Here is a 24,899-nt window from a genome sequence, read left to right on the forward strand (position 1 = left end):
AAAGGCGGGGGACAGGGTGGGCTCAGCATGAAACAACTGGCTGTTCTGTGGAGAGACCATCGCCCCCTCCAGAACCCTAAAGATGCAACAGTTAATCCATTAGTCAACCTTACACAAAAAAAGTCTCACATATTTCCCTTCAAATGATCACGTGAGCAGCTTTACCACGCACGCACGCACACACACACACACACGTGTTAACTTCCATCCAGTTTTAATGTCCAAGAAACGTGTCAAGGAATGTGGTACAAGAGGGAGGCATCCCAGACCCGAAAGAGGAAAAATATTCACACAACAACGCACAAATGATCATTTGATGCTTGTGTAAGATGAAGATGATGATGATGATGCCTCTAGTGGGTAGAGCACCGAAGCGTGATATCAAAATCGAAGCCACGACACCTGCTAAGTCTCACGCGCCACCGGAGGCTACGCGCCATTTCCTGTTTACCATCAGAAAGCTGGGTCATGTGACGCAGGCGGCCGTTCGGGCCGAGCGCTCGCTTTGTTGGCGCACAATGGGCGCTTTGTTGGCGCCATCCGCTCCGGAACCCTCCGGGATTTTGCCAGCTGCCGAGACTGGCGCATCCAAGATGGCGTTTGGGTCTCGCTTTCAGTGGCGTCTGGCTGCTGCAGATGTGACGTGGCCGTCGAGCTGGTCCATGTGGATCAAGAAGCGTCACTCACTTGGGCTGCCATGACAGCTACACGGCAGTGGAGGGTGACTGACCCTGGAGGGGGCGCACACACACACACACACACACACACACACACACACACACACAAACACAGTATTAATGTTCGGAGTGACATTTCCCAGCCACTGCCACAATTCTCCAATTTCTATTAGTTTCATTAATTATTCTTATTATTGTTCATTTATTCATTCTATAAGGCACCTGAGAGCAGCTAGCGGAGCTCCTCCTGGTGCCCCTCCCTGATGCCGGGGAACCCCCTCCCTCCTTGTGGCTGCCGACGGACGACGAGTCAGAGCAGCTGCTGTGCACTAAGCGGGTGGGAGAGTTTGTAGAGGTTGGACGGAGCGCAAAAGATACCAGAGGGCCTGGTTGCGCGGCCCTCACCTCTCTCCAACTTGGTGGTTTCACTCCCGCTGGCGTCCAGCAGCAGCTTGCTGGACACGCCAACGCATAGCGACTCCTTCAGACACAACTCTGCAAGTGGAAATTTGGACATTAGAGGAGAAGCACTCCAAAAGTTGGGCACTCCAGTCACAAGACTTGAGTCGCCATCTTTACCATGTGGAACTTGCTCGGCTGAAACTTTGCAAAAACTCCAAGGAACTTGTCCGTCTCACCTGTGTTATTGATGGCGTGCGTCCACAATAGGCGAGCCACGTCCCGAGTCCAGGCCTTGCGCTGCTCTTCGTCCCGAGCCTGGAGCGTGACGGAGTCCCTGAGGCGAGGAGCCTGTCGTATCCAAACTTCAAACTTGACGCCGTCTTCGCCCAGGCTCTGCGTCAGACCCATGTCGGCCGTCTGGGAGCGGCGCCGATCATGACGTCGCGAGAGTTAGCGGGCAGGCGGTGGCATCCCAAAACATTTGTAGCGTGACTACTTTTGCACCTTCATGCTGTGTTTGTAGCTGTAGGTCATGCGTCCCGGTCCAATGCTGCCGCCACCTCCTCCGCTCTTCTGTTTGGTGAAGATGATGATGTGTTGGTAGAGGAAGACCCTCCTGACGCCCACGCGCTTCCGCCGGGTGCCGCCGCACACCGTCAGCTCGCCCTGACGCACCAGCTCGCCTCGTTCCTCCACAGGAATCTGACGCACATGATAACAGCTCATATACATTTTTTCTTCCCGAAAATGTTGAGGCCATCATTGAAGAGTTTGGACAATAGTCAGGCAAGATGGAATTTCCATGTGCAGTACCGCATTGTGCCACAACATGCCAGGCAGCACTGAGCACTCCTGAAAGACACGTAGTGTAATTAAGGGCAAGAAGAAGAGGAAGAGAGCTTCTGATTCTTTGAAAATGTTGGTTTGAAACATGCAATATTCAAGTCAGCCCAGTTTAGCTGCAGCTCAGCCGCAAGCCCAGAGAGGACGAAAATAGAGGGCTGGTATTTATTTAAAAAAAAAAAAAAAAAAAAAACCACAATGGCTGATTAAACTTTTCATCTCCAAAGTCGAAGCAGAAAAAGTGGGACAGGGCCTCTCACCGGACACCCGATCATCAGGTCACTGGCCCTCAGGTCCTCGCCGTTCTGCTGGACTTGTCTCAGGAAGGAGAGGGTGGAGTCAGAGGTCGGGTTAATGGCACCCAGCTCCTCAAGGACTTCGCAGTACTGCTCCAACCTCTGCGGCGGCGCCTGCAGGCACTGAGGGAAGCACAGAGGCGACAAGGGGGAGGCGGCGGTTGCGGGGAGTTTGGACTGACCCGAGGGTGAAGGGGGAGGGGAGGAAGAGGACATAGAGTCAGCATATTTGGGTGGATCGTGGACTTAAACAAGCATAGCAGCCATATTTTACAGATGATTGTTCAACGCTATTTAACGATGGTGACTCACTTTGAAGAAGTCTGCAGCTTGTGTGACCAGCGACGAATCCGGTTCCGCTTTGGTCCTGATGTAGTGAGAATAATGCAAGAAGTGCTCCCGCTGTGAGAAGAAATCAGCACGACACGTTGAGTGAGAAGAAAAGCTGCCGCTGTGGACTTTTCACTCACAAATTTACTGAAGCAGTCCTGCTGGAGCAAGCTTTGCACCAGCGCGTCCTCCATGGCGGGCAGTAGATTTTGCGAATGGAATTCGCTCAGGGCAGCCCAGCCGGGGAAGAGGGCGTCCGCCTTGCCTCGAATAGATTCCGGCGCCTCCGAAAGTTCCAGCAGGGGGAGGTAGGTCTCCTGCACCCCCTTGAGAAGGGCCACGTACTGTCGCTCGCTGCTCAGCATCCTGCACCACAGCAGGTAGAGTTTGCTGCAGAGGAACACAAAGACGGCAGATGAAGGATCAATGGATGGACCAAAAGGCAAAAAAGCAGCAGATACCTTTGAGCCGTGGATCCGGCCCGTTCCATGCCCATCTCCCTCTCGGTCCTGCCCAGCAGCACATGTTGCCGCGGAGAGCCCGTGTGGTCCACCACTTCCTTACTGCTGACCTCCACCCCCCTGATCAACACCCCTCCTCCCCCTTGGACGGCAGCGGCCATGCCAGTGGTGACCACTGGGTCCACTAGGGCCCGGCGTCCCAGCCAGGACTTGGGGGAGGTACGGCACTCGGGGGTTTTGGGATTGCCGGCACCTCTGCGGGGGGCCAGGAGGGCCTGGAGGTCGAAGCTGGGGTGTCTCTTTCTGGGGGGCTTGGGAGGGAGGGGCGCCTCTGTGGGCTGAGAGGAGACAGACGTGGGTAAGAATGCCGAGGCACGGCTGGAGAAGCAGGAAATGAAAATGGACCATGCTCACGCTCTTCTTCAAAAGGTTCTGCAGAAACTTCCCTCCACCCCCTGCGCTCTCCTTTTTGCACCCCTTCTCATCTCCTATCTTCAGCGTGGAGCAGGTCTGTGGTCTGAACAGTGAAGCCAGTGAGCCCCAAGACTGGAGCCCCCCCTCGCCTCCTCTGGCCCCCGGTTCCCATTCGCCCTCTCCGTCCGCATCCCACAGGTTACCGGTGAGCGGCGTCTTGCCCTTCCCCTGGCTCTGGTTTTGGGCTCGCTCGGACTGGAGGAAGCGTGGCTTGACCTGTGCGACCGTCTGCTGGTAACGCTCCACCGTACGACTCCAGAGATCAAGCAGCTCTCCGCCACCCAAGTCCACGGCCAAGGAGCGGGCATCCTGGAAACGGGACGGCGGAATGGGGGGGAGGGAGGCAAGGGAGCAGACCGGCGAGGCGGAACACACCTCATCGCACCACTGTGAAGCCTGGAAGAACAGGGGACATGTTCAAGTCTGGAGGTGGGTGCGGGCACGGCGCTCCATCACACTCACTTCGGTCAGGGTGGAGAGTAGCCGCTGCGTGTTATCCAAAGAGGTCCAGCGGTCGGACAGACAGTGGGACATATCTCGCAGACGCTCCCTGAACGTAGGTACTTGGAGCTGGATGTCACTGAGGCCCGGCCAGTCCAACTCGCTCCAATTCTCCAAGTCGGTGAGCACAGACAGAGTCCGGCTGTGCAGCTCCTGAAACAAAACAAGATCTTCCCCGTTCTTCACATGACCATGGCAACTTTTCTCAAGAGTGTTGATGAAGCCATTTTCTCACGTTTGCCGTTTCTCGCAACTTTTTGAACTTCTGCTGCTGGAGCGACAATCTGCTCAGCGAGAGAGGCGGGTCTTTGTAGGTTTGCACCTGCGACTGCACTCGCCGCATATCCTCGTCACACTGCAAAGTTCAAATTGCTTTTTGGTGCTGGTCGCAGCAAACCGCTCTTCCCGATGTTCTCCATTTGCAGGCTCACCTTTTCCAGCTGGTCCACCAGGCCGGCCAGTCGGTCCAGCGCGTCCAGGTCGCGAGCCCTGCGGTTGGATACTCGCACCAGCCGATGAAGGGCATCGTCCACGCTGTCATAAAGTATGGAGGCGCTGGCGAGCGCGGCCCTGTAGGGGTACAGCCGTCACGGTTCGATCAGCGGGGGTAACCAAGAGCTTGGCTGTTTTTCACAATTTGGAATAAAAGCGACCGACTTTATTCTCAGCCTGCAAGGTTTCTGCTGAGTGGAATATGGAACGCACACAGGGCGACATCCAATCAAAATGTTTTCTACCCGCATCGTGTTGAAATCTTTGTGAATTTGCGCCATCTTGTGGAGACAATAAAAAGGGCATTTGACATTTTGGTTATTCGACTCTGTTTCGATAAGGGTGGCTATTTTGTTGTGTCCGCGACCCTCTTGAGGAGAAGCGGTTCCGAAAATGGATGGATCATGTTTTGTAGTCGTTATGTTTAATTATTTGTTGAACCCACGTCAAATATCAAACTCACAGATCCAACAGCTTTTGGTCAAACTAAGACGTTAAATCAGCAACACACTGAAAAGACACACACATTGAAAACACAGATTACCTGCAATCCGGGGACGTCCGCGCCAACCCGCTATTGGTCAATCCCGCCAGCCAGGCCCCGCCCCCTCGCTGAAGCTCAGTCAAGCGGTTGTCGGCCAGTACGCTGGCCATGAGGCGTCGGTGCTTCTCCGAGCTCGCCGAAACCTCCTGAGGAAGTCGCGATCAGATTTGCTGATCCATGCCCGGGACACGCTGGCACTCACCTTGATGTTGTCAACCGTTGGCTCGGCATCCATCGACTGCAGCGCTTCTTCCAGCAGGAGGAGGGCGCTCTCACAGCGCTCAGTCAGACTCTCTAAGCTCTAAAGAAGAATCCCAGGTTAGTACGTGTCAGTCATCATCGAAACACTACGATCTTTGGGGAGTTGAAATGGAAGTGAACCCGACGCAGGATGTGTTTGAGTTACCTACCAGTCTGAAGGAGAGCCAGTCTGAGTGGCAGTGGCTGAAGTCACCGCCCATTTCTGTGGGCAGCTGTTGCCTGTCTACAAACTGCTCAAGGACTGCTGTTCCTCGCACCATGTGGACCTGGGATTGACGGGACGAGAAGGAAGGGGAGGGATTGCATAAATCAGAGGCTGCAAGTCCTCAAAACATGACTAGCTAAAACCAGACACGCACTCTTTCTCACCAAAAATCACTTCACGTGCGGCTCACCTCTGTTGCCTCCAGGTCACAAGACGGCTGCTGCTTGTCCAGCAAGAAAAGCACCGCTCCGAGACCACCAGGAACCAGCCGCTAGAACGCAACATGTAAAGTTTGCTTTTTGCTTTTTCGGCAAAGCGTCTCAGCGTGACTTCTCACCTGGAATAACTTGAGTGCCGAGAGGCAGAGCGAGGACGGCGGCGAGCGCCTGCTGTCTATCAACACCGTCAGACCTTTTTCTTTGGCTGCACACCTGATCGTGGCAGACGGCGGCGGAGAAGGGCCGTCAAGGACCGCTGCCATCCACTCGCACCAGAGCTTACCGTGTGATCCTGTGGTAGCAGGCCAAGATGCGCGCCATCTCCTCGTTGCTGCCAGAATCGCCAATGTCTGCTATGACAAGGGCGCGTCCCAATCTGTCCACCGTACCTGTGATCACTTTTCATCACTCAACCGACCAATCGAGAAACCAGTCATGATTATTTTTTTGGTTTTGTTTAAATACCTATCAGCCGTAGCTGTCCAGACCGGAGGAGCTCTGCGTCTAATTCCCGTAGCAAGCGAGTCTCTTTACACGATTCCCCCGACTCTGCCTCCTCAAATGCGGCTGATATGCCGTTGCAGATTGGCAGAGATTCCGCCTCTGCCCACGTAAACGAAGGAACATTCACTCATTGGCTGGTATCTTGCGGGAAAGAGGCGTCCCGGTTCATCTCACCTGCGCTGCCGGTTGCAACACTCTCCGACAGGCACTCGCCATCGGACGACGGTTCCCAAACGCGCTCCTCCTCTGCGATTTGCCGCTGCTGCGTTGAGCCAGAGCAGAAAGCGGAGTCCAGATGAGGAGTAGCTTTCCCCTGCGGTTTGGAGCCAGTACGGAAAGCGCGAGCGCCGGCTCGACCCCTCCCTTTGGCTCCCCTTCCCTTCCTCTTCCTCCTTAAAGTGAAGGACAGTGAAGGTGAACATGATGCCAACTTGCGCAATATCATGAGCTCCACAGTGTGAATGTTCACTTTAGGCGGTATTCGTGGGACGGAAGGTTTTTTTTTCTCTTGGTGAGCGCCAGGTCTGATATTTTGGTGGCCTCCGTAATTCGCATCAAATATTTGAAGCGGCTCTTTTTATGAGGTTGCACGAAGCAGTCAAAAGTGAATATTTGGAGCTGATCATGCCGGCCTTACCTTGGAGCTCTGAAGCCAGAAGCTTTGACTTCCTTGCCTCTCGTGCACTCTTGAGTCTTCTTTGTCGCATCGTTGGGAGTCACATGATTGATATCCACTGCACCACTGCTAGCCTCCATGCTATCGCTAGCCACAGCGGCAAAAGTTGTGTCCGGTACGTTCCCTGTTGGCGTCGCGGCATCACTGTCTCCACTGGCTGGTTTGTCCGTGTCCTCGAAAACCGAATCCGAGTGGGACCCCGGGTCGGAGCAACCCTCCACCACATGACCCCATGTGTCGGGGAACTCTCTGGGGCATAGAGTGCTCTCAGAGTCTTCCCTCCTTGCCTGCGTCACCTTGTTGATCTCACCCCCAACGCCAGGGCACCTCATTCCTCGTCCATCTGCAGCTCCTTTGCTGAGATGGCCACCTTTATCGTCAAGGTCGCCGTGGGCTGGACACGGGAAAGATTGTGTTCCCGTGCTTGTTTGTGTGACTCCTACAAGTGCATTCTCTTTGGGGGCAGTCAAATTTGAGGTAGCTCCACAGATGCTTCCAAAGCTACCGGAGCTGTCCATCTGGCCGGATCCCAGCAGCTTTCCTCTCCGTAGTTTGATGGCATTAGTCCTCTTACAAAGCGGCAAAGTCTTTGTTTTGCATATCCCGTGCATCTCCAAGTACCTGTGCTTCATGTCAACACCTCCATCCGGTCCCCCTCTTGGCTCCAACAGCTCCACGTAGTCTCCATCCAGCTCGGGATGTCTCGCAGTCCGCCCAAGCCCATCTTCGCTGCGCCGCCGCCGGGGAAGAGCAGGGTCCGAGGCCAAGCCGTCCGGCAGCGAGGCATTGTCTTCCTCCCCCTCCTCCTCCTCAGCCCAGCCCCAGGAGTCTCTGCACCAGCCCTCGGACAGAGCCTTGGACACGTAGCCTTCAGGCTTGGGATGCTGGCTTGCCGCCTCAGACGGGTCGTGGATGAATTCGGGGTAGACCACCTCCTTCCACGGGAGGCGCAGCACGCCGTCACAAGTGCTCACCAAGCAGGTGTCGAGACCACCACCTGCTACGTTGACGGGAGAATAAAAGTGACTTGGGACTGCTGGATGGATTCAAAGCCTGAATGGAAGCGTTACCTTCCCTCCTGTGGCCCCGTTCTTTGTTGATACTGTGCAACCACTCGCTGGTGAACACAAGGGGATGCTGAGACTCAGGCACGAGGATTTCCTGAACAGTGCGTCCCCCGGGGGCCAGACACTTGAGGGCCAACCGGGGACAGCGAGTAGAGAAGGGTACCACCTGCAGGTAAAAGTCATTGCCGCGCAGCAGTCTCCAGTCCAGGGTGGAGAGCTGGACCACCACTTTGTTGCCCAGACAAAGCGGCCAGCCGGAGTGGAGGAACAGGCAGCCCAGGTACTGAGACTAAGGAGAGGACATAAAGTCTCAAAATGCACGCATCTGATGGGAATAGCAACTTTCAATCAAGTTTGGAGAACATTGAGCAGGAACTTTGGATTAACCAGATGTCAGCTCAGCTCTCTGGAACTTGCTTCTCTCATAGCCCGCTGGACCCTCATTCAATTCACATCCACATTCCGCCTGTGTTTATTTTCACTCCCTTAAGGCCTTTCTTCCACGGCGACTCCCTCTCGCGGCCCCGGTTTGGACTCCGGCCCGTCATGACTTTGGCACTCTGAAAGTCGGTTGCGGTTGTGCCGCTCCACTGTGTCCGACCCCTACCGCCCTCAAAGCGACCACTACATGTAACGTTCAGGAGCTTCCATTCTTTTTTGACGCAGGTAAAGGAAGCCAACGGTAATATCTCTAAAGATCTCCTTGACTTTCTAGTTAAAGGTCGAGGTCTCTCCGTTTGTCTTTTTTGCTTCTTTCACATCTGGAAGGAATTATTGACATGACTCACCATCTCACTGCAGCTCAGCGACAAGGAAAAACAAGCCACTTGCGAGTGCACGTGTTTGCGGTGCACACACGTGCGCGCTCGCAAACTCAACTCACTGAGCTCATCTGACAAAAAGACAAAAAACTCACACAGGCGTGCTGCTGGAGCTTGTGAAGGAGGTGCTTGGCGGGGACAAAGTAGTCCAGGAGGTAGCGAAGGCTGTCTTGCTGGTAGGTGGACTCCAACACGGTGAAGACCTTCGTGGAGGATATTGGCGACCGCTCAAGTTTGTTGGACGGCAGTAGCCGAGGCACGCGTGTGATGCATACCTGCGAGAGGAGGGGTGGGGCGGTGCTTTCGAAGGGTGGGTACAGGGATGAGAGCGCCCCCTGCACGCAGTCCTCCATGGCCTCAGAAGCCTGATTAGGACAAAAGAACGAGAATCAACTTTCGTTTCAGCTTTAAGTAGACGCACACAGGCGCCACAGTCACTCCTGTTTCCTGTTGAACATTCTGGGGAGTGTCAAACATTTCCTTGCGGGGGCTGGCACTCAGTGTGGAACCCTGACTCTCCCTCTCACACACAAGGGGTGTTTATTTCCGACGTGGCCTGTTGACATGGCAACATATGCAACTTCTGCTCTCACTTTCTCAACTTTGTTTGTCCAACATGCACCCCTCCGCCTCTCATAATTGTTTTTTCAGTCCCTCAGTTTTCCTTGTCTTACCTCCAACCGACCACGTTTGTCATCTGACAGCAATTACCTGGGTTTCGTCTCCTGCGGTCGCCGTCATAAAATAAAAAAAGAAATAAAAAAAGGACAGAAAAAAGCTTACACCTGCATGGACAAGTGAGGAGCATATTATTGATAGATTGCAATGCTTCATTTCAACATGCCGAGTGTCAAATTCCACTTAGGCGGGGTCCGAGTGGAAAAGTGTAGAGTGGGTGTGAAGGGTCCCAAAGTTGCTCTAGGAAAGAACGATTTGACTTTCCAAATTCTGAGTTTGGTGGTAAAAGAGAAAACAAGTGCGTTTTTTTTTTTCACTCAAGTTGGACACTTAAGTTCCACTTCAATTTTTTGCAAAGAAACAGTGGGATTCATCGACGCCTGGCCAAAAGACAGAAAAAGATAGACGACTCCAGACAGAATGTGTTTTGTAAGAAACAGAGGAGGGGCGAGGGGGTGGGGGTCAGAACGGTGGGAAAGCTGAGCGTCCATGATGGGAAGCAGATGTGAGGAGCGTCCACAGACTTGCGGGTTTTGGCCAGAGAACTGCCAAAGAATCCCCGACGCAAAAGGGAAAAGCAGACAAATTCTGTGGACGACTTCCAGCTGCCCGCGTGCATCATGGGAAATGAGGTGCCTGTCTCATGTCCGCCGGGGACAAGCGACTCGATTGTCTGCAACCAGCACACGTCAGAGTTGCGGAATGGGCTCGGGTTGATGTGGTCCACATGCATTTGTTGATCAGTTGGGACTCACATAAGCTGTCAACAAAGGCAGGAAGTGGCGTTAGCAGGGGATGTCTGTGATTGGCCCCTTGACTTCCATTCGCGCCTCAGAAAACAAGACACAGAAGAGGAGCATGTGTGTTTTCCCCAAACCTGGCTTCAGCTTTTTACCTTTCACTCTCTCTCTGTCGATTTCTTTCTCTAGTGTGGAAAATGCTGCCTCGGGTCTCAAGGCTCCAAGTCCCCCCCCCCCCCCCCCCCCCCCCCCAACAATCCAACAACAATCCAACTACATGCAGAGTCCTAAAAGTCATTTCTGGTGAGAGTCCATCTAAAAGTTCAATTGGGCTGAGCAAAACAAAAGAGCAAAAAGGCTTTCATCGGATCTTACCATGGCTGAGACTGCAATCAAAGTCAGTCCACGGCTCCTTTCCTAGACTGGCTTCCTCTCGGCATCTCCGCTGCGCTCTTCAACTCTTAACAGGCCGTGTTCTCCTCATCTCCTCGTCCTGCGTAATCGCCGCTGCAATTGCCAGCCTGGAAATGTACAAGCTGAATAGTCCTCACTCCCACAAACGTCCCACCACCACTCCTCCATCTCCTCCCCCTCCCCCCAGTAAGCCAACAAGAGCGCCACAGTCTCGCCGTACGTACACTCAAACTTTCCATTCTTAGCCCTAGAGGGAGCTATACTAATGGATAATGAAAAGGAACTTTCAATCAGATTAGTAATGGCAGGAGAGGGGAGGGTGTGCAAGGCGGACAATTCATTGGAGTGTGAGTTGGAGCAGCAAGCAATAGATTAAAATTCGTGAACAGCTAAAAAAAAAAAAAAAAAACCCAGCACGACAATTAAAAACAACAACATTTTGGGATATTTTGATGTCTGACATTGCTCCTGCTCTTCCAACGTACACTTACAGTACACTGGGTAGTTCTCCAAAAGTATGGTCCACTCGAATGGTCAGACGATGACTTCAAAAATACCTTCAACCAGAATCCAACCTCTCATTGGAAGCTATAGGAAGTGTTTGGAGGCTGTTATTTCTGCAAAAGGAGGATCTACAAAATATTGATGTCATTTTTCCTGTTGGGGTGCCCAAATTCATGCACCTGTCTACTTTTGTTTAAGTAATGATTGCACACTTTCTGTAAATCCTATAAACTTCCTTTCACTTCTCAAATATCACTGTGTTTGTCTGCTATAGGATTTCTTTAACTGAAATTGCTGATCCGAACAACAATGATTTATAAAGGAAAATCTTGAAAATGTTTAGGGGTGCTTTTGCGTACCGCTGTATCCGAAAATATGTGCTAAGACTGAGAACAATTTAGTCAAGAATTGCAAATTAGAATTAACCTCTTTTTCTTGTTGCCTCCTCAGTAGCCCAGATTTTTCAGGGGTATGGCCAAAACAGGGCCCGGTGACTGAAGCAGCTTCTCCCATAGCTGGCAAGCAGACTGGCTGTAACCAAGACAACAAGGACGTGTCAGAAAAATCACCGTTTTATTGAAAGAAAATTAAAAAGACAAGCAATGTAAAGCTTGGCAGCTGTAGCCAGGTTTGGTCACTCCTCCAGCTCAATAAGTTTCTTTAGCTCCGATTTGAAGTCGTCATCCTCTTCCTCTTCCTCCACCTGGATGCCGTCCATTGTCTTCTGCAACTCTTCCTTGATGCGGTTCAGCTCCAGGAGCCCATCCTGGAGGTCCTTGCAAACCTCTCGGATTTTGGCGGCAAACTCCGTCTTGGCGCCCTTCCGCAGCTCCATTGAGTCCTTTGCCAAGAAGAAGAGGTCGAGCGCAAGGAAGAGTCCTGACATGACCCCGGTGGTGACACTTATGACTTGAGCGGCTTTGGCAGCACCGCCCGCCACGCTGAGAATCTGCACGGTGTTGATCAGGCTCTCAGTGTTGATGACCAAAGCCTTGCCGGCCCGGCCGCCCTCCTTCATGACGTGCTTGACGTTCTGGTTCAGATGCTTCTGGGAGATGCTCTGGGCGTACTGCTCAAAGTTCCACTCCTCCAGAGTTTCCATCCCTTCCTGGAGAGGGAGAAAAGCACATGATAGCTGACACTTAATACAAAAAGAAATGTGAAGTTGTTTAACACAAATTAACCATTTGGAATCCCTTTGATGAATTAAAACGTTTTTAAACACTACAACAAGTAAACACCAAACATTTAAAATTTAAAAGTATTGGAAGACTACAGATGTTTACTGAAGCCTTCCGGCAGCATAACCCCTCAATTAATTCCGGACATTTCCCCAACCAAATACTGGGCAAACTTGTACAAGATATATTTGTTCTGTTTAGTGATTATAAAATGTAACAGGTAAAACAGCAAAGCTGTGGATGCGTTAGAAACCACAAATTGCGCATTTTAATAATGCATTGGACTTTTTTTTTTCCACCCGAGTTAGTTCTACGGTGTAAACTGTCTTTGAATGCATCCCTTGTCTCATGCGAACGTGTGTAAATTTCCTGGCAATCATTGCAGCCCCCAGAAGACATGTGCACCACCGTAGTTCAGGTGTTCAATCGTAACTGTTTCCTCTGTTATTCACTGGGGGGAATTTCATTACTTCGCCTTTGGCGCGCCCTTGTGGACATTTAGAAGAACACATACTATACAAAACAAAAACATCAACAAAGCGTGTATCGTACTAGAAGATGATAAAGAAAGAACCTTGGCTAACCTCCAAGAACTGCAGACACTCCTTGATGTCATTCATCTCCTCCTGGTAGTCCTGGATCATCTTCTCCACCTTCTTGCGGTCCGTCTTGGAATGCACCGTGTCGGTGATGTTGGCAGAGGCGGAGGTGATGCCGCCCGCCGTGGCTACGCCGATGCCCACGGCCGTGACGATGAGTGACGTTCCGGCCGTGAAGGGGGCCAAGATGAGTCCGGTGATGGTGGTGACAGAGCCGGCCACGCCGGCCACGCCGCCGCCCACGCTGGCCGAAACCGTCTTCTTGTGGAAGTTGTCGGCGGCGTCGGCTAGCGCCAGCAGCGCCAAGACGCGCTGCTGCAGCGAGGCACCACGCCAGTTGAACAAGCGCACAAACAGGCGCGCTGCCATGTACACACGGTCCGCCGCTTCTTCCACCACCCTGAGGCCCAAATAGGCGTTGTCAGTGCTCGCAGCGCTACTAGAATCGATGAATCAACACGTTCAAAATCGAGCCCAATAGCTCTTGCAATAAATTGACTGAGACAAAAGTTTGAATCTTGCTCGGACAGAAGCAGAATGTTTTAGAACGCAATATAAAGTCAACTTACTCTTCAGACTGGTGGTCTTGGGTGGTCTCGTTCCACTCGGCCCAGCCTGAGCCAAATGACGGCAATGAACGGGTTGCGCCCGCGAGCTCATCTGCTTTCCCGTCAAACGCGCTTACGTACCGTCAACTGTTCTCCACCATGCCAAGAGTCCGCCTTCATCCTTGGGGTGTGTGTGTGTGTGTGTGTGGAGGGGGGGGGGGGGGGGGGGGGGGGGGGTCATTTCTGTTCTGATTTCTCACTCGTACAGCATTCAAAGAAAATCTGAAATACCTCCAGCGGGTCGTCAGCGCCGGCTTCGTTCAACGAGGGCAAGTTGGCCATCTCCAGCGTTTGCACCTCCACCTCCTAAGTTCAGACGCAGTGCCATGACATGACGGGAACTTCCACTTGAAATTGATAAATCGCTACCTGAGTGCGAGCATCAGAATCCTGCGGCGGCCCACGCAAAGCGAATCAGAAGCCATACTTGGAAACAATATCATAAAAACGAGCCGCGCGGTCCACTCATACCTTGGCTCCGGAGCCAAAGAATGAAGCAGGCAGAATTCTTTTGATTCTGAAGGTCTACCAGACGAAGGGAGCAAACAAAGGGTTACAAGCAGTGCCAGGGTGATGTTTTGGCAGACACCGATCAAACCTTCTTTCTTTTCTTTGGCTGCTCGGTCGCACGGCGGTTCGGCTCAGCGTTGCTTGGATGCTCCGCGTGACCAACAGACTGCAGCAAAAAACAAATGTTTGCCCACGTTGACGCGACAAAGCGCGGCGGCGGCATCTTACAGCGGCGCCCGACCTCTCGGAGTCGGGTAACGATGCCACGTCCTGGGGGAACAGAAAATAAAAAAAATTCACAAGGCTATTCATGATGACGGGTCACAAAATTTTTAAACACGCCACACACCTCAACTCCAAATCTTTTCAACATGCTGACGGCCGAATAAATTTTTGGTTATTTACCTGCTGAACAGAGTCCGTCTCCTCGTGTGCTGTCTGCATTGCCCATACAAAACACACACACAAACATCACACACACACGTTCGCCCCGTTAGTCAAACACCCTTGCGATTAAATATAAAATCGTTTTTTAGAAAGACGGTCAAATAAATAAATAAAACAATAAATAAATCCCACCTCTGTCATCTTATCAGGCAGATTGCTGAGATCCGCTGGACTTTCTTGGCTGGAGGCTGCGTCGGGCTGGAGGGGGGGGGAATAAATAAAAATATATTAAAAAAATTTTTATTTTTAAATAAATCAAGAATCTGTCATTCAAACCGTAGCAGAGCAAAAGCAAATGTGAGGCTCCTCCAATAATCATTTACCTTTGACTGCCATGATTTGAACGGGTTGACCTTCTGCATGACACTCGCAAGCATTCCAGGATTCTAAAGAATCACAAAAAACACAAACGTAACAAAAATTGAAAGGCCACCAACCATAGTTCATTTAAATAATCAATCTTTGTGGTTCGATTAGGAAAAAAAAAAAGAACATTTGGAAGATTTAGAGCATTTGAATTGTGGTTCTTAACTTGCCCACCCCCCCTTCACTTTTGGTGCAACCCACTGTTTTGTCTACCTGTTTTCCATCCAGTCCATCAGTCTGTGGGGTTTCTGTAGACTCCTCCTGAGAATCCTTGTCAGCCGCCTAAAGTGGAGACCACGTTGAGTACCTTTCGGCACCACTTGAGCTCATTTTGACATATTTGTGCTTGGGGGAGGTCACACCTGTGTTGAAGACTTGAACGGATTGACTTTCTGAATCATCCCTTTAAGCATTCCCGAATTCTGAGGGATGAGAGATCGTTTTTTTCAAGATTACCATTTCTCATCCGAACACAAGAAGGCAGTGTTGTTTCATTTTCTTGTGCTTCTGCTTCTAATATTACTGAGACTCATCAACATGCTCCTCTTCATTTTCTTGGTCAATGGCGTGACGTCATTGTCACCTAAAGCAAATTGTTCATTGATTTACCTTTTTCCACGTTTGAGAAAAATTCAAATTGTCGTTGGCTAATTGGAGATGGAAATAGGTTGCTCCAGTTAGCAACGGGTCAACATTTCCATCAAATCACTGCCTTTAAAAATGCTGTATTAGCCAACTCGTGGACTGAGATCCTCGCTAAAATGTAGTGATTGGGGAGTATGAACAAATCATCCTTTCCTCTCCCGACTCACGAGAATAAACACACAAAATTTCCCAGAGAGAAATCTGTCATTATTATTATTAAAATCTGCTTGAATATTAAAATCTGCTTAAAATGTTCCTTCAAATTATGTTTGTAAAATATATTATTTTTTAACATAATTCAGGCTGAAACTTGGCGGGTTCTAAAAAGTCGAGTCATCGAATGACATCAAAACGAGACTTTGAAAATGATTGGTGAGGAAGAGCTCATGTACTTAACTCATCAAAGGGGAATCTAATTTGTTCTGGACGATTTCGAAGCAAATTGAGGTACTCATTCGATGTTTGTTTAAAAAAAAACAACAACAACAACTTGTCATTCTACTGACCTGTGTTGAGTCAGTTCCCATTTCGGTTGAGTCAGCAGTGACTGTGGAAGGAGTCTGTGAGAGAGGAGGCGCCTGGGAGGGAAGGGGGGGGGGGGGACATTTTGAGCCAGAACTGCCAGCACCTCAAAAGCACATATTTTTTCTTACCTGTGATGAAGCCTTGAAGGGGTTAACTTTCTGCATCACGTCCATCACCCGAGTCCTCTGCAAACACACGTGCCATTCATGTGTAGTGTTTGTTTGGATTATTCCGCTTCATGTGCGCGCACACACCTTGGACTTTGGGAGACTTGCAGGTTTCTGGTTGCTTCCCTAGAAGTAAGTCGATCCAGTCAAAAGATGGCACAGTGCCAACATGTCAATGTTTGCATGACAACACTTACCTGTTGAGCCCCGCCTGTCATCAGCATGGCCTGCTCTTGCGAGTCAAGGTTTGCACCGGAACCTCCCGGGACGGGACCCAAATCACTTTCGTCCGTCCCGGCCTGTTTGCTGGGCCGCGGCGGAAGCGTCGGGGTCGCCGCTGAGCCTTTTTCTTTCCGAAACATGTTCATGCTGAAACACGATCGTCATAGACAAGACTGACAATACATTCAATGAATAGACACACTAAGTTTTAATTACTGGTTTCTTTTCAGGGCCAGCCCAGAACAAGTTTCTTAAGTGCTTGAGCAAATGAAACCCACACAATATCTCAAGGACATTTCTGTCCAATATTTGAGAGGCCTTATTAAGTGACTGTCCCTTAAAATGAACGCAGGAACGTCACTGAAATGTTAGTGCCTTCACACAATGTCAGATTTGAAACTCTCAAGTCTCAATCGTTCAACACGTTTAGAAGAAACAAACATGAGCAACTTACCAGATGCTAGTACTTGTAAGGCTACAATTTAGTCCGACTGATAGAAAATAACGAATCAATTTGTTCTTTATTCATCTTTAGCCCAAAACGTTTGCTGGGCTGGATCGTGGACGGTGAAGTGCGTTTGTGGGGGGCTGTTTAAACATAGCCAGACGTGTGTGGAAGGTGAGCCAAAGTGCTAAAACGGAAGTGAAGGCAAAAGCCAAGGATAAGAAAGATGAGCAACAGTCTTAGTCAAGCTAAATAAAAGATAAGCGCTTACCTTCCGCCGAGAGCTAAATGTTAGGTGAGAGTTGCCCGGAACGCGCTGAGACGCTTCCTCTTCTTGTGCGCGGAGGAGAAGCAAGAGAGACGAAAAACTAGTTAGTCAGGTCACAAAGTGTCGCGTTTCACGCAAAGTGGGAACAAATAACAAGGAAGGGACACTCACCTGCCGGCAAAATATGGAGAAAAGTGCCACTTGTGCTCAAAAGAGCGAGGTACGTGCGCACCTGCGACACCTGTCCCGAATGCGATGGGACGAGTCCAATCCCGACCTTTCCGTCCGGCCGCAGTCAAGTCAAACAAGATGGCGTGAATCCAGCAAAATCATGAGAAAGCAATGCACTGGGAAAACTGTGACGTGTTTTGACTTTCCTAAAAGCTCACCCCACCAAAAGTAAAGTTAGATAAACTTGAGATACGAGTTTAATTTGCTCCCAGACCACGCCCTTCACTCAAAAAACAAACACTGATTACACAGAACACTGAAATGAATACGATTGACAATCCGGACGCTAAAAAAGTTTTTGAATGAGAAAATAGCGCTACATGACAATATATTAAAAAAAACAAAAAAAAAAAAACACGCACACCTTCAATAACGTCACCATTACCTAGACTTGAATAGAATGAAAATGCCTTCTAACGATGCTTGTGAATATTCTCATTCATTCAGATCTTCATCTTCGGAGATGTTTGGCCTTTGAGCCAAGAAGGCTTCATCAGTTGGAACAATTAAGTATACATAGTATAGGCATACAGCGCTCGTATCTCAAGTTTGCAAGTTACAGCAAAGGAAAGTAAACAGTCGGTGTCACAGAGCTACAAAACACAAGTGGGGTCAATCCTGAACATCGCAATGTAGTTGGTGTGATGTGAATGTCCACTGGCAAGTGACCTTCTGGCCATCGCAAAAAAAAAAGAACAGAAATATGGTGGTGAGAGGGCCCCTAAAAATCAAATAGAACCCCTTCGAAGTTTTGAGTTGCACTTGTTCATTGGAAAGTCTGCCATCTAGTGGTAAAGCATTTAATTGTTCCGCCTGTCATTGTACTTCAATGGTGTCAAATTTGGACATAAAATAGCTCAAAATCATTTTGATTTATTATTAAAAGAATAAATCATGGGTTGTAGAGGATAAAAAAGGGCTAATGGAAGCCCTGCTGAGCGTATGATGTCAACCGCCCCACCACGCCCAAATTAATTATGCTGCGTCTGCATGGTCTTGGGTTTGGAAATGACGCCATCCGGGTAGCGTTCCTTGAAGCGGGCCACCACATCTGGATCCAGGAGGTGAATGCCGTCCAGCTGGTTCCCAAGCGTCACCCTGGGAACGAGCAAAAAAATAAATAAATAAATGAGTACCACGGCGGGGGCACACAGAGCAACGGTCACTTAGGATTAGCGGCGCCTACCAGTTGGGCTGGACGTTGTGCGGTCGACCGAACAGCTCGATCTTCCGGGTTCCTGGCGAGAGTCTCTCGATCATTCCGTAGATTTCGTCCGGTTTGTGACTAGTGGAACGGACCTGATTGAAGACAAATGACGGTTACCACGCGGTATTCTCAGGCGGGCCCTGAGTGTGGCCGTATTACCTCGGCAACGATGACGTCGCAATCCAAACCTCTGTTGAACCCCTGAGGGTTGCCTTTCACGCCCACCTGGACACAAACACGTTTGAAACACCGAGACGGCGGCCCGGACCCGTGTTCGACGTCAACGCACCAGGCAATGCTCCTTCCCGTGGTTCAGCCAATGTCCTGTTCTCCCGGTGCGGATTATTCTCTGAAGCTGGTTGGTCTTCACCCAGATAATTTCATCAATACTCTCATAGCTGACACAACAGGGGTCAGGTCATGTGCGTTGCCAAGTTGCGGAAGACATTGCGGCGGCGGCGCAACTTACCCCCACAGACTCAGACACTCCCTCCCCAACTCCATCGCCCTGGAAGAAAAAAAAATTCTAATCACATTTTGACGGGGGAAAAAAAAAACACGTAAATGGCCATTGTTCAGTTTGGCACCGCCTAGGCTTTCATTTAAGCCAGAAAAAAAGCGCTGACAAAAGGTGGCGCTTACCTGCCAGTGACCCAAAGGAAGAGGAAGCCATCGTCCTGCAGGATGGGGATGTTGAGTTTCCTCATCTCGTCATCCGTCAGAGTACCGTAAGGCAGCTCCATGTGAATGTCCCAGGGTGGGTCTGCCATCACCACGGCAAACTTGCCCAGGATGGACACGTCCAAGTAGCGGATGTCGCAGCAGATCCACTGCCGGTCCGAAGAGCAAGGTCAGCTTGGCGTTATGCACTTAATACCACGCTTCACTTCACCTGAGAGGGGAAGAGTTTGCCCACGTTGCTGTCAGCATCGTCGCCGTGCAGGCCCGGCTCGGCGGCCCCCGGCTGGGCCCCCGCCGGGCTCCCCTCGGCTTCGGGAGGGCTGTCGATCTCATAGTGGACGTACTTGCAGGTGTCCATGTGGAAACACGTGTTGAGGAAGGAACAGTCGCCCAGGTTCTCGTCTGTATGATTGTTGATGATGCGGCTAGAAACAAACGGAGGCAAGTCAATTCAGAGTTGTCACCCAAGCGACGGACCAACCAACGGACCGGAAGTGGAGCTTGGTGCACGGTTGGGGCGTATCCACCGAGCGGACACACTCCTCCTTGGTGCCGTGGTCGCAAAATTCCTGAACTTGGGCGCGGCCACGAGAACGAAACTTCTCCACTATCGATTGTTCCTTGGCTGTGCTAGCATTGAGCAGCTCCAGGATTTCTCGGCTCACCTACCAAAAAAAAGAAATCAAATGCACGTCAGAAGTCACCAGAAATAGCAACAAACTTTTCCCGCTGGCCGCCTTGTCTGACTGACCTTCTTGCTCTGCTGCTCTTTTGTGGACTGCTGGTTGAGGAGGCTTTCGATTTCCATGTCCACGTGAGATGACTGGCTTTTACTGCTCCTGCTTTTTTTGTCGCCGCCACTCCCCGATGCGCTGACCATGCCCGCCGTCTGCCAAGACGCCACGGGCAAAACGGAGGTGATGGAAGCTGCCGCGGGTCGCGGCGGAGAAGCCGGGCCCTGCAGCGAGGGCGAGAAACCCGGACTTCTCGTGCACTGGGACTGGTCCTCTGCTTTTCTCTTGACACCCGTCCGAGGGGCGCCGGCGCCTGATCCGATCATAGCCCATAATTTGGTATGGTCCACCGCTACGACCACCGTCGTACAAGATGAGGACATAGCCGGCTGCCGGACTTCAATGAGCTCCTGAGCAGAGAACTTGAGCAAAAGACTCTGGATCCATTCGTGAGCGATGGCCGTCTCCGACTGCAAATAAGAGCACTGAAATGAAGGCAACATCCACACACCTGGTTCATGACGTTCTGCTCAACTCACGCCATTCAAGTCTTTTGTTATAGTGAGGGAATCCTTGGGCAGTGAGAGACTCAGATCGGACAAATAGGCCAGCATTCTCTTTTCCAATTCAGGGTCAGGAGGTTTCGGTGTGTCCTCCCGAGTGCCGCATGGCACCGACGCGGCTGACGGGGCAGGGCTGTCACTCCTGGACGTGGGAACATCTGCACTTGCACCCACCTCTGACACACAACGCAAGAGGAAGGAGAGAAAGTCAACAATGAATAGAATACGATTGTTGTTTTGAGGCTGAAAAAAGGAATCAATGACACTTTTCATTCACATTCTGAACCGAATGGGACATTTCAAACACCTGTTTGCTTCGTTTTATTATGCTCTTTTAGTGACAACAATCTTTAGGATTTAAAAAATAAGATTTGTTCTGTCATAAAGTTAAACGGCATGACTTTCGAAGTTGATCTCAATTGCAGGTTCTGTCGTTTTTTAATCATTTGCATCGCACTGGATTTGATACAATTAAGCTTAAAACATATCGAAATGTTTTTATTATTGTTATTAATGCTTAAATGAATGCAAACGTATTTGCAGCAAGGGAATTATCTTACCAGCGGCCAGTTGTGTCACTTGTGATGTCGGCTCTTTCCGCCTCCGCTGCAGCCTCTCCCGCAGAGAGTCCAGCTGCTTCTTGTGCGCCTGGATGTTGCTCCATGTGTCCGACATGGCAACCTGAACAAACAGCGGCGGCTGTAAAGTTGGCTTAAAAAGCCATAAAAAAATAACGCCAGTAATGAACGGAGGGCTACGGAATTTGCGGATAGCCGCAACGCGTGGTGCACATCTGAATATTGTCCGGGCAGCATCATATTAATCCGTAAAGTTTTCACTAATTTTCCAATTTCCGAATCCAAATAATTTACTTCGGCCCCAATAGAAAAATCGTAAATTCTGCTCTACTAACATTTACAATTTCGTATAACGTGTCCAGACATCAAAGACCGTAAGATCAAATGAATGGATTGTGATGATGTTGCTCGTCGGATCGATTTGGTAGACGGACTCCCCTCATTTCCGTGAGAGTCGAAAATCGTTATTCTGAAACCCGTGACAACATTGGAACAAATCTGTCAAAAAAAAAAAAAAAATTCTTCACGGGGAAATGAGTCCTTATCATTCTCATCCTAAGTGCAGAGTGTTGCCTTTAATGCTCGAGTCGTGACACTTTTTATCAAGCTTAACTCTTTTGTGGCGGACTGGAGAAGATGGCGGAGGAAAACGAACACGAACTCCAAAATATCAAGGCAATTCTTTTTTGTGTTTCCACTTGTGATAACGTACGCGTTGACAATGTGTTTTCTATGCTCACCTTCTACGCAGTCATCTTTGCGCCCTGGACAACATCTAAACAACGTGTGTGTGTGCGCGTGCGTGCGACAAATATATATTTGATGCCTTTTCTTTGGCTGGGTGACTTGTGGGATTATTTGTACTTGCATTTTACAGTTAACCACTTTGACTTTCTTACTTTGACGGTTCCAGGAGCTGGTGGATGAGTTGTACAATTATAGAGATTGTTACTTTGAGACTCACACTGTGGAGGAGGCGGACCGGAAACAACAGGACGTCGCGCTCGAGTTGGAAAAGTTGCTGAAAAAGCTGCAGGAGAAAGAAGGTAAGTTAGCAGGTGCGCTCCCGCTGCTGCTTTCTATGTGGGTGACTTGTTGAGCAAAAACTCCTGCATGCCACGCTTCTCCTTCTAGAATGTTACAAGCACAAAGCGGAGTTCCTGCTGCAGAAGGGCCGGTGCCTCAACGTAGCTCCAGATTTCAGCGCTGCCGCAGAGGATTGCCTTTCCCGAGCTGTCAAGCTGGAGCCTGGCCTGGTGGAGGGCTGGAACATTCTGGGAGAGCAGTACTGGAAAAAGGGAGACCTGATGGCCGCTAAGAACTGCTTTACGGGAGCCTTGCAACAGGTACACGATGACGTGGCGAGAGGGGGAGGCGTGTCTTTACTCAGCCATTGTGTGCTTGCTTTTAGAGCAAGAACAAGGTGTCTTTGCGCAACATGTCCATGGTCCTGAGGCAGCTCCCGGCGGCGGACGGCGACGCGCACAGCAAACAGGTCATGGAAAGCGTGGATATGGCCCGCCAAGCTGTCCAACTGGACGTCTCCGACGGGACATCCTGGTGTGAGTGTGCCGAGCGGCGAACGGTTGAGACGGTTTCATAGCTGATATCTTTCACTCGCTATCTGCTGCGTACTTGTCTTTGCAGATATTTTGGGCAACGCCTATGTCTCTCTGTTCTTCTCTTGTGGACAAAGGCCACAGTTGTCCACGCAGGCTCTAAGTGCCTATGCGCAGGCTGTTAGTACACACCACACATTCAAATGAATCAACACATGAATCAATGCTCAAATGTCACCCCTGCCTCGCCAGGAACGAGTGGATCGAGCTGCCGCTTGTTACCCAGAGCTGCACTTTAACCGAGCCACCCTGTTCCAGTACGAAGAAATGTTTGGGTCGGCGCTTGGGGGCTACAGCCGGGCGGCCGCTTTGGACCCTGGCTGGCCAGAGCCTGCGGAGAAGGAAAAGCAGCTGATGGAGTACCTCCACAACGTCACGGAACTCTGCCAGACAAAGGTGGCCGTGCTCTTCTTGCATCTTCACTTGTGATATTACACTTTTGAAAATGGAGGCGAAAGAAAATTAGAATTGCACATTTTGCCGTACAATAGCGGAAGGTAAAAGCTGCAAGAGGTTTGACAATGGGGGGTTGAAGGGAGCGTCTGTTGGACACTGTCCGCAGGGAAAGGTAAAGGCGCGCCGTTTACGGAGCATGCTGTCCAACCTGAGCACGTCGTCTCTGGGCCCGTGTTCCTCCCCTGAGTTCCGCTCATGGACGGGCCGCGTGGGGAGCCTGGAGCCACGGCCGTCGTCCTCACTGACGCACGGCCTCAACGGCGGCGTGGCCGCCATGGGCAAGGTGGTCTTCAGTCTGGCGTCCCGGGCTCGCATGGCCTTGTAAGTAAGGGCGTCTCTTCTCTCCTTCTTGCGTCCGTACTGGACACTGGTCTTTTCTTTGCTCTCCAGTACGTTCGGCATGATTGATAGCGAGGAGACTTGCGTGGTGGTGATGGTGTACAACACGGCCGACAGCTGGGGGGTCCTCATCGGAGACACGGTGGTGGTTCCTGAGCCGCAGGTCAAACGACACAGTATCACGCACAAAGACACGGTGAGTCAAAACGGCTCCGTCGCGGAACAGTCCCACCCCTGCTGACATTGTATTTTTTTCCCCCCAGTCGTTTGACTTCAAGAGCATCCGCGTAGACTCGCCTTTGTTTCTCGTTGTCAACGGCAAGGCTCAAAATGCCCAGAGTCTCATCGTCACTTCCGTCAGTTACAAGCCTCAAAGTGAATGAGGACCAAAAGACACAATTCGCTTATCATCTTTTGTACATAATGCCCGGCCATCGTGCGACTTTTTTTTATTATTTATTTGAGCGTATGTTGTTGTCAAGGCATCAACTGGTTGCAAAATAAAGTTGAATGTGCCATGCTGCTAGATAGAAGTGGTTGAACTGTTTGGAGGTTTACTGGATCAAATCCAGTCTTGAGGTATTACATAATAAACACTGAGTTATTCTTTGAAAAGTGTCAAAGGTTATCTGTTTTTTGTTGGAGATTGAAGATAAAATCTTAAATTGGCTGAATTAATTGCAACACAACTACAAGTCTAAAGCAAAGACAATTCTTCACGTCGTAGTTTGTTCAAATTTACATTTTGCGCTTCAAGGCAAAACTGCAAACAGGCGTTTTACGTAGCACAACGCAGAATTGCCGAGTTGCGGAAATCACTGAACGCGCCCGTAGCATCATCAGAGTGGTCGCTCATATCACACCTTGTAGTCTTTTGTTTCCATTACTTACTTTCAGCACATGCAAGGTGCCAGAAAATAATGTCAACAAATTCTGATACCTGATTGGATAAGAGGAGGAGCCCTGCTGAGTTCACCTTCATTGAAACTATCAAAGGCACTGGACAGACGCCGTTGCTATTTTTTCCCTTGAGTCTACTTCCACCAATGCACTGTTTTGAAAACACAATAAAAAAAACAAGCACAAACTGAGCAGCCTCAACCAACATATATTAATGTTATATATTTTATATTTCACATACATAAAATGCTCTTTGCATAATGTCAACTCTCGCTTTTGGAGTCTCCTCACCCAAAAGGATGAATTGGCAGCTGAGGTCAGTGCATTTCCTCGCACAGGTTCAACATGTCCCTACAGTCTCCTTCTCTTTCTTTTATCCAAAGCTCCATACGGTACGGGAGGTGACAGGGGGTGAAAGGGGAGCATTGTCCATTGCGCCACGGGATCCGGCCTGGGCTTCATAGTGAGCGGGGTGGTGGGAGAAGGGGAGGGGACGCTCA

At 50.3% G+C, this 24,899-nt stretch overlaps 4 protein-coding genes across 11 annotated transcripts; 1 reads left to right on the forward strand and 3 right to left on the reverse strand.

Annotated features, from left to right (window-relative positions):
- Positions 1–197: 197 nt before the first annotated feature.
- arhgef40 (Rho guanine nucleotide exchange factor (GEF) 40) lies at positions 198–11,683 on the reverse strand. Of its 5 annotated transcripts, none has more exons than XM_049760115.1 (28): positions 11,535–11,683; positions 11,096–11,236; positions 10,566–10,711; positions 9,048–9,137; positions 8,868–8,975; positions 7,955–8,240; positions 6,846–7,884; positions 6,383–6,600; positions 6,170–6,307; positions 5,988–6,093; positions 5,824–5,917; positions 5,677–5,757; positions 5,431–5,547; positions 5,223–5,321; positions 5,021–5,166; positions 4,416–4,554; positions 4,220–4,339; positions 3,946–4,137; positions 3,415–3,879; positions 3,010–3,347; positions 2,689–2,938; positions 2,531–2,620; positions 2,183–2,395; positions 1,584–1,781; positions 1,316–1,496; positions 1,083–1,172; positions 900–1,006; positions 198–731 (listed from the first exon to the last, which is right to left on the reverse strand). In XM_049760115.1, exons 3-28 carry the CDS (start codon positions 10,566–10,568, stop codon positions 705–707), a joined length of 4,935 nt encoding a protein of 1,644 aa, XP_049616072.1. In that variant the 5' UTR covers positions 10,569–10,711; positions 11,096–11,236; positions 11,535–11,683; the 3' UTR covers positions 198–704. The 5 variants fall into 5 exon arrangements, with proteins under 5 accessions (XP_049616072.1, XP_049616081.1, XP_049616089.1 ...); XM_049760124.1 differs by having other exon boundaries at positions 6,846–7,881; positions 11,096–11,192; positions 11,535–11,587; XM_049760132.1 differs by having other exon boundaries at positions 3,424–3,879; positions 11,096–11,192; positions 11,535–11,587.
- On the reverse strand, positions 11,663–17,424 carry apold1b (apolipoprotein L domain containing 1b). 4 transcript variants are annotated; one of them, XM_049760940.1, is made up of 21 exons: positions 17,263–17,424; positions 17,095–17,156; positions 16,833–17,010; positions 16,354–16,525; positions 16,244–16,282; positions 16,118–16,174; positions 15,971–16,042; positions 15,182–15,241; positions 15,033–15,101; positions 14,777–14,839; positions 14,586–14,651; positions 14,412–14,444; positions 14,235–14,276; positions 14,095–14,172; positions 13,968–14,021; positions 13,866–13,886; positions 13,728–13,802; positions 13,578–13,617; positions 13,458–13,503; positions 12,874–13,288; positions 11,663–12,216 (listed from the first exon to the last, which is right to left on the reverse strand). In XM_049760940.1, the coding sequence occupies exons 4-21, from the start codon at positions 16,522–16,524 to the stop codon at positions 11,743–11,745; spliced, it is 1,875 nt and encodes a 624-aa protein (XP_049616897.1). In that variant the 5' UTR covers position 16,525; positions 16,833–17,010; positions 17,095–17,156; positions 17,263–17,424; the 3' UTR covers positions 11,663–11,742. The 4 variants fall into 4 exon arrangements, with proteins under 4 accessions (XP_049616897.1, XP_049616905.1, XP_049616915.1 ...); XM_049760948.2 differs by having other exon boundaries at positions 17,095–17,153; positions 17,263–17,418; XM_049760958.2 differs by lacking the exon at positions 16,833–17,010.
- Positions 17,425–18,179: 755 nt separating this feature from the next.
- Positions 18,180–21,323, reverse strand: mettl3 (methyltransferase like 3). Its single transcript, XM_049761131.2, has 11 exons — positions 21,068–21,323; positions 20,484–20,683; positions 19,962–20,414; positions 19,700–19,875; positions 19,422–19,635; positions 19,172–19,359; positions 18,999–19,037; positions 18,819–18,927; positions 18,689–18,754; positions 18,509–18,621; positions 18,180–18,420 (listed from the first exon to the last, which is right to left on the reverse strand). The coding sequence occupies exons 1-11, from the start codon at positions 21,180–21,182 to the stop codon at positions 18,294–18,296; spliced, it is 1,800 nt and encodes a 599-aa protein (XP_049617088.1). The 5' UTR covers positions 21,183–21,323; the 3' UTR covers positions 18,180–18,293.
- Positions 21,324–21,494: 171 nt separating this feature from the next.
- Positions 21,495–24,114, forward strand: ttc5 (tetratricopeptide repeat domain 5). Its single transcript, XM_049761518.2, has 9 exons — positions 21,495–21,760; positions 21,999–22,131; positions 22,220–22,431; positions 22,497–22,647; positions 22,733–22,824; positions 22,897–23,100; positions 23,267–23,481; positions 23,551–23,695; positions 23,763–24,114. The coding sequence occupies exons 1-9, from the start codon at positions 21,722–21,724 to the stop codon at positions 23,880–23,882; spliced, it is 1,311 nt and encodes a 436-aa protein (XP_049617475.1). The 5' UTR covers positions 21,495–21,721; the 3' UTR covers positions 23,883–24,114.
- Positions 24,115–24,899: the final 785 nt, after the last annotated feature.

Source organism: Syngnathus scovelli, chromosome 1 (assembly GCF_024217435.2).
Source record: "Syngnathus scovelli strain Florida chromosome 1, RoL_Ssco_1.2, whole genome shotgun sequence".
In the NCBI taxonomy this organism is placed as follows: domain Eukaryota; kingdom Metazoa; phylum Chordata; class Actinopteri; order Syngnathiformes; family Syngnathidae; genus Syngnathus; species Syngnathus scovelli.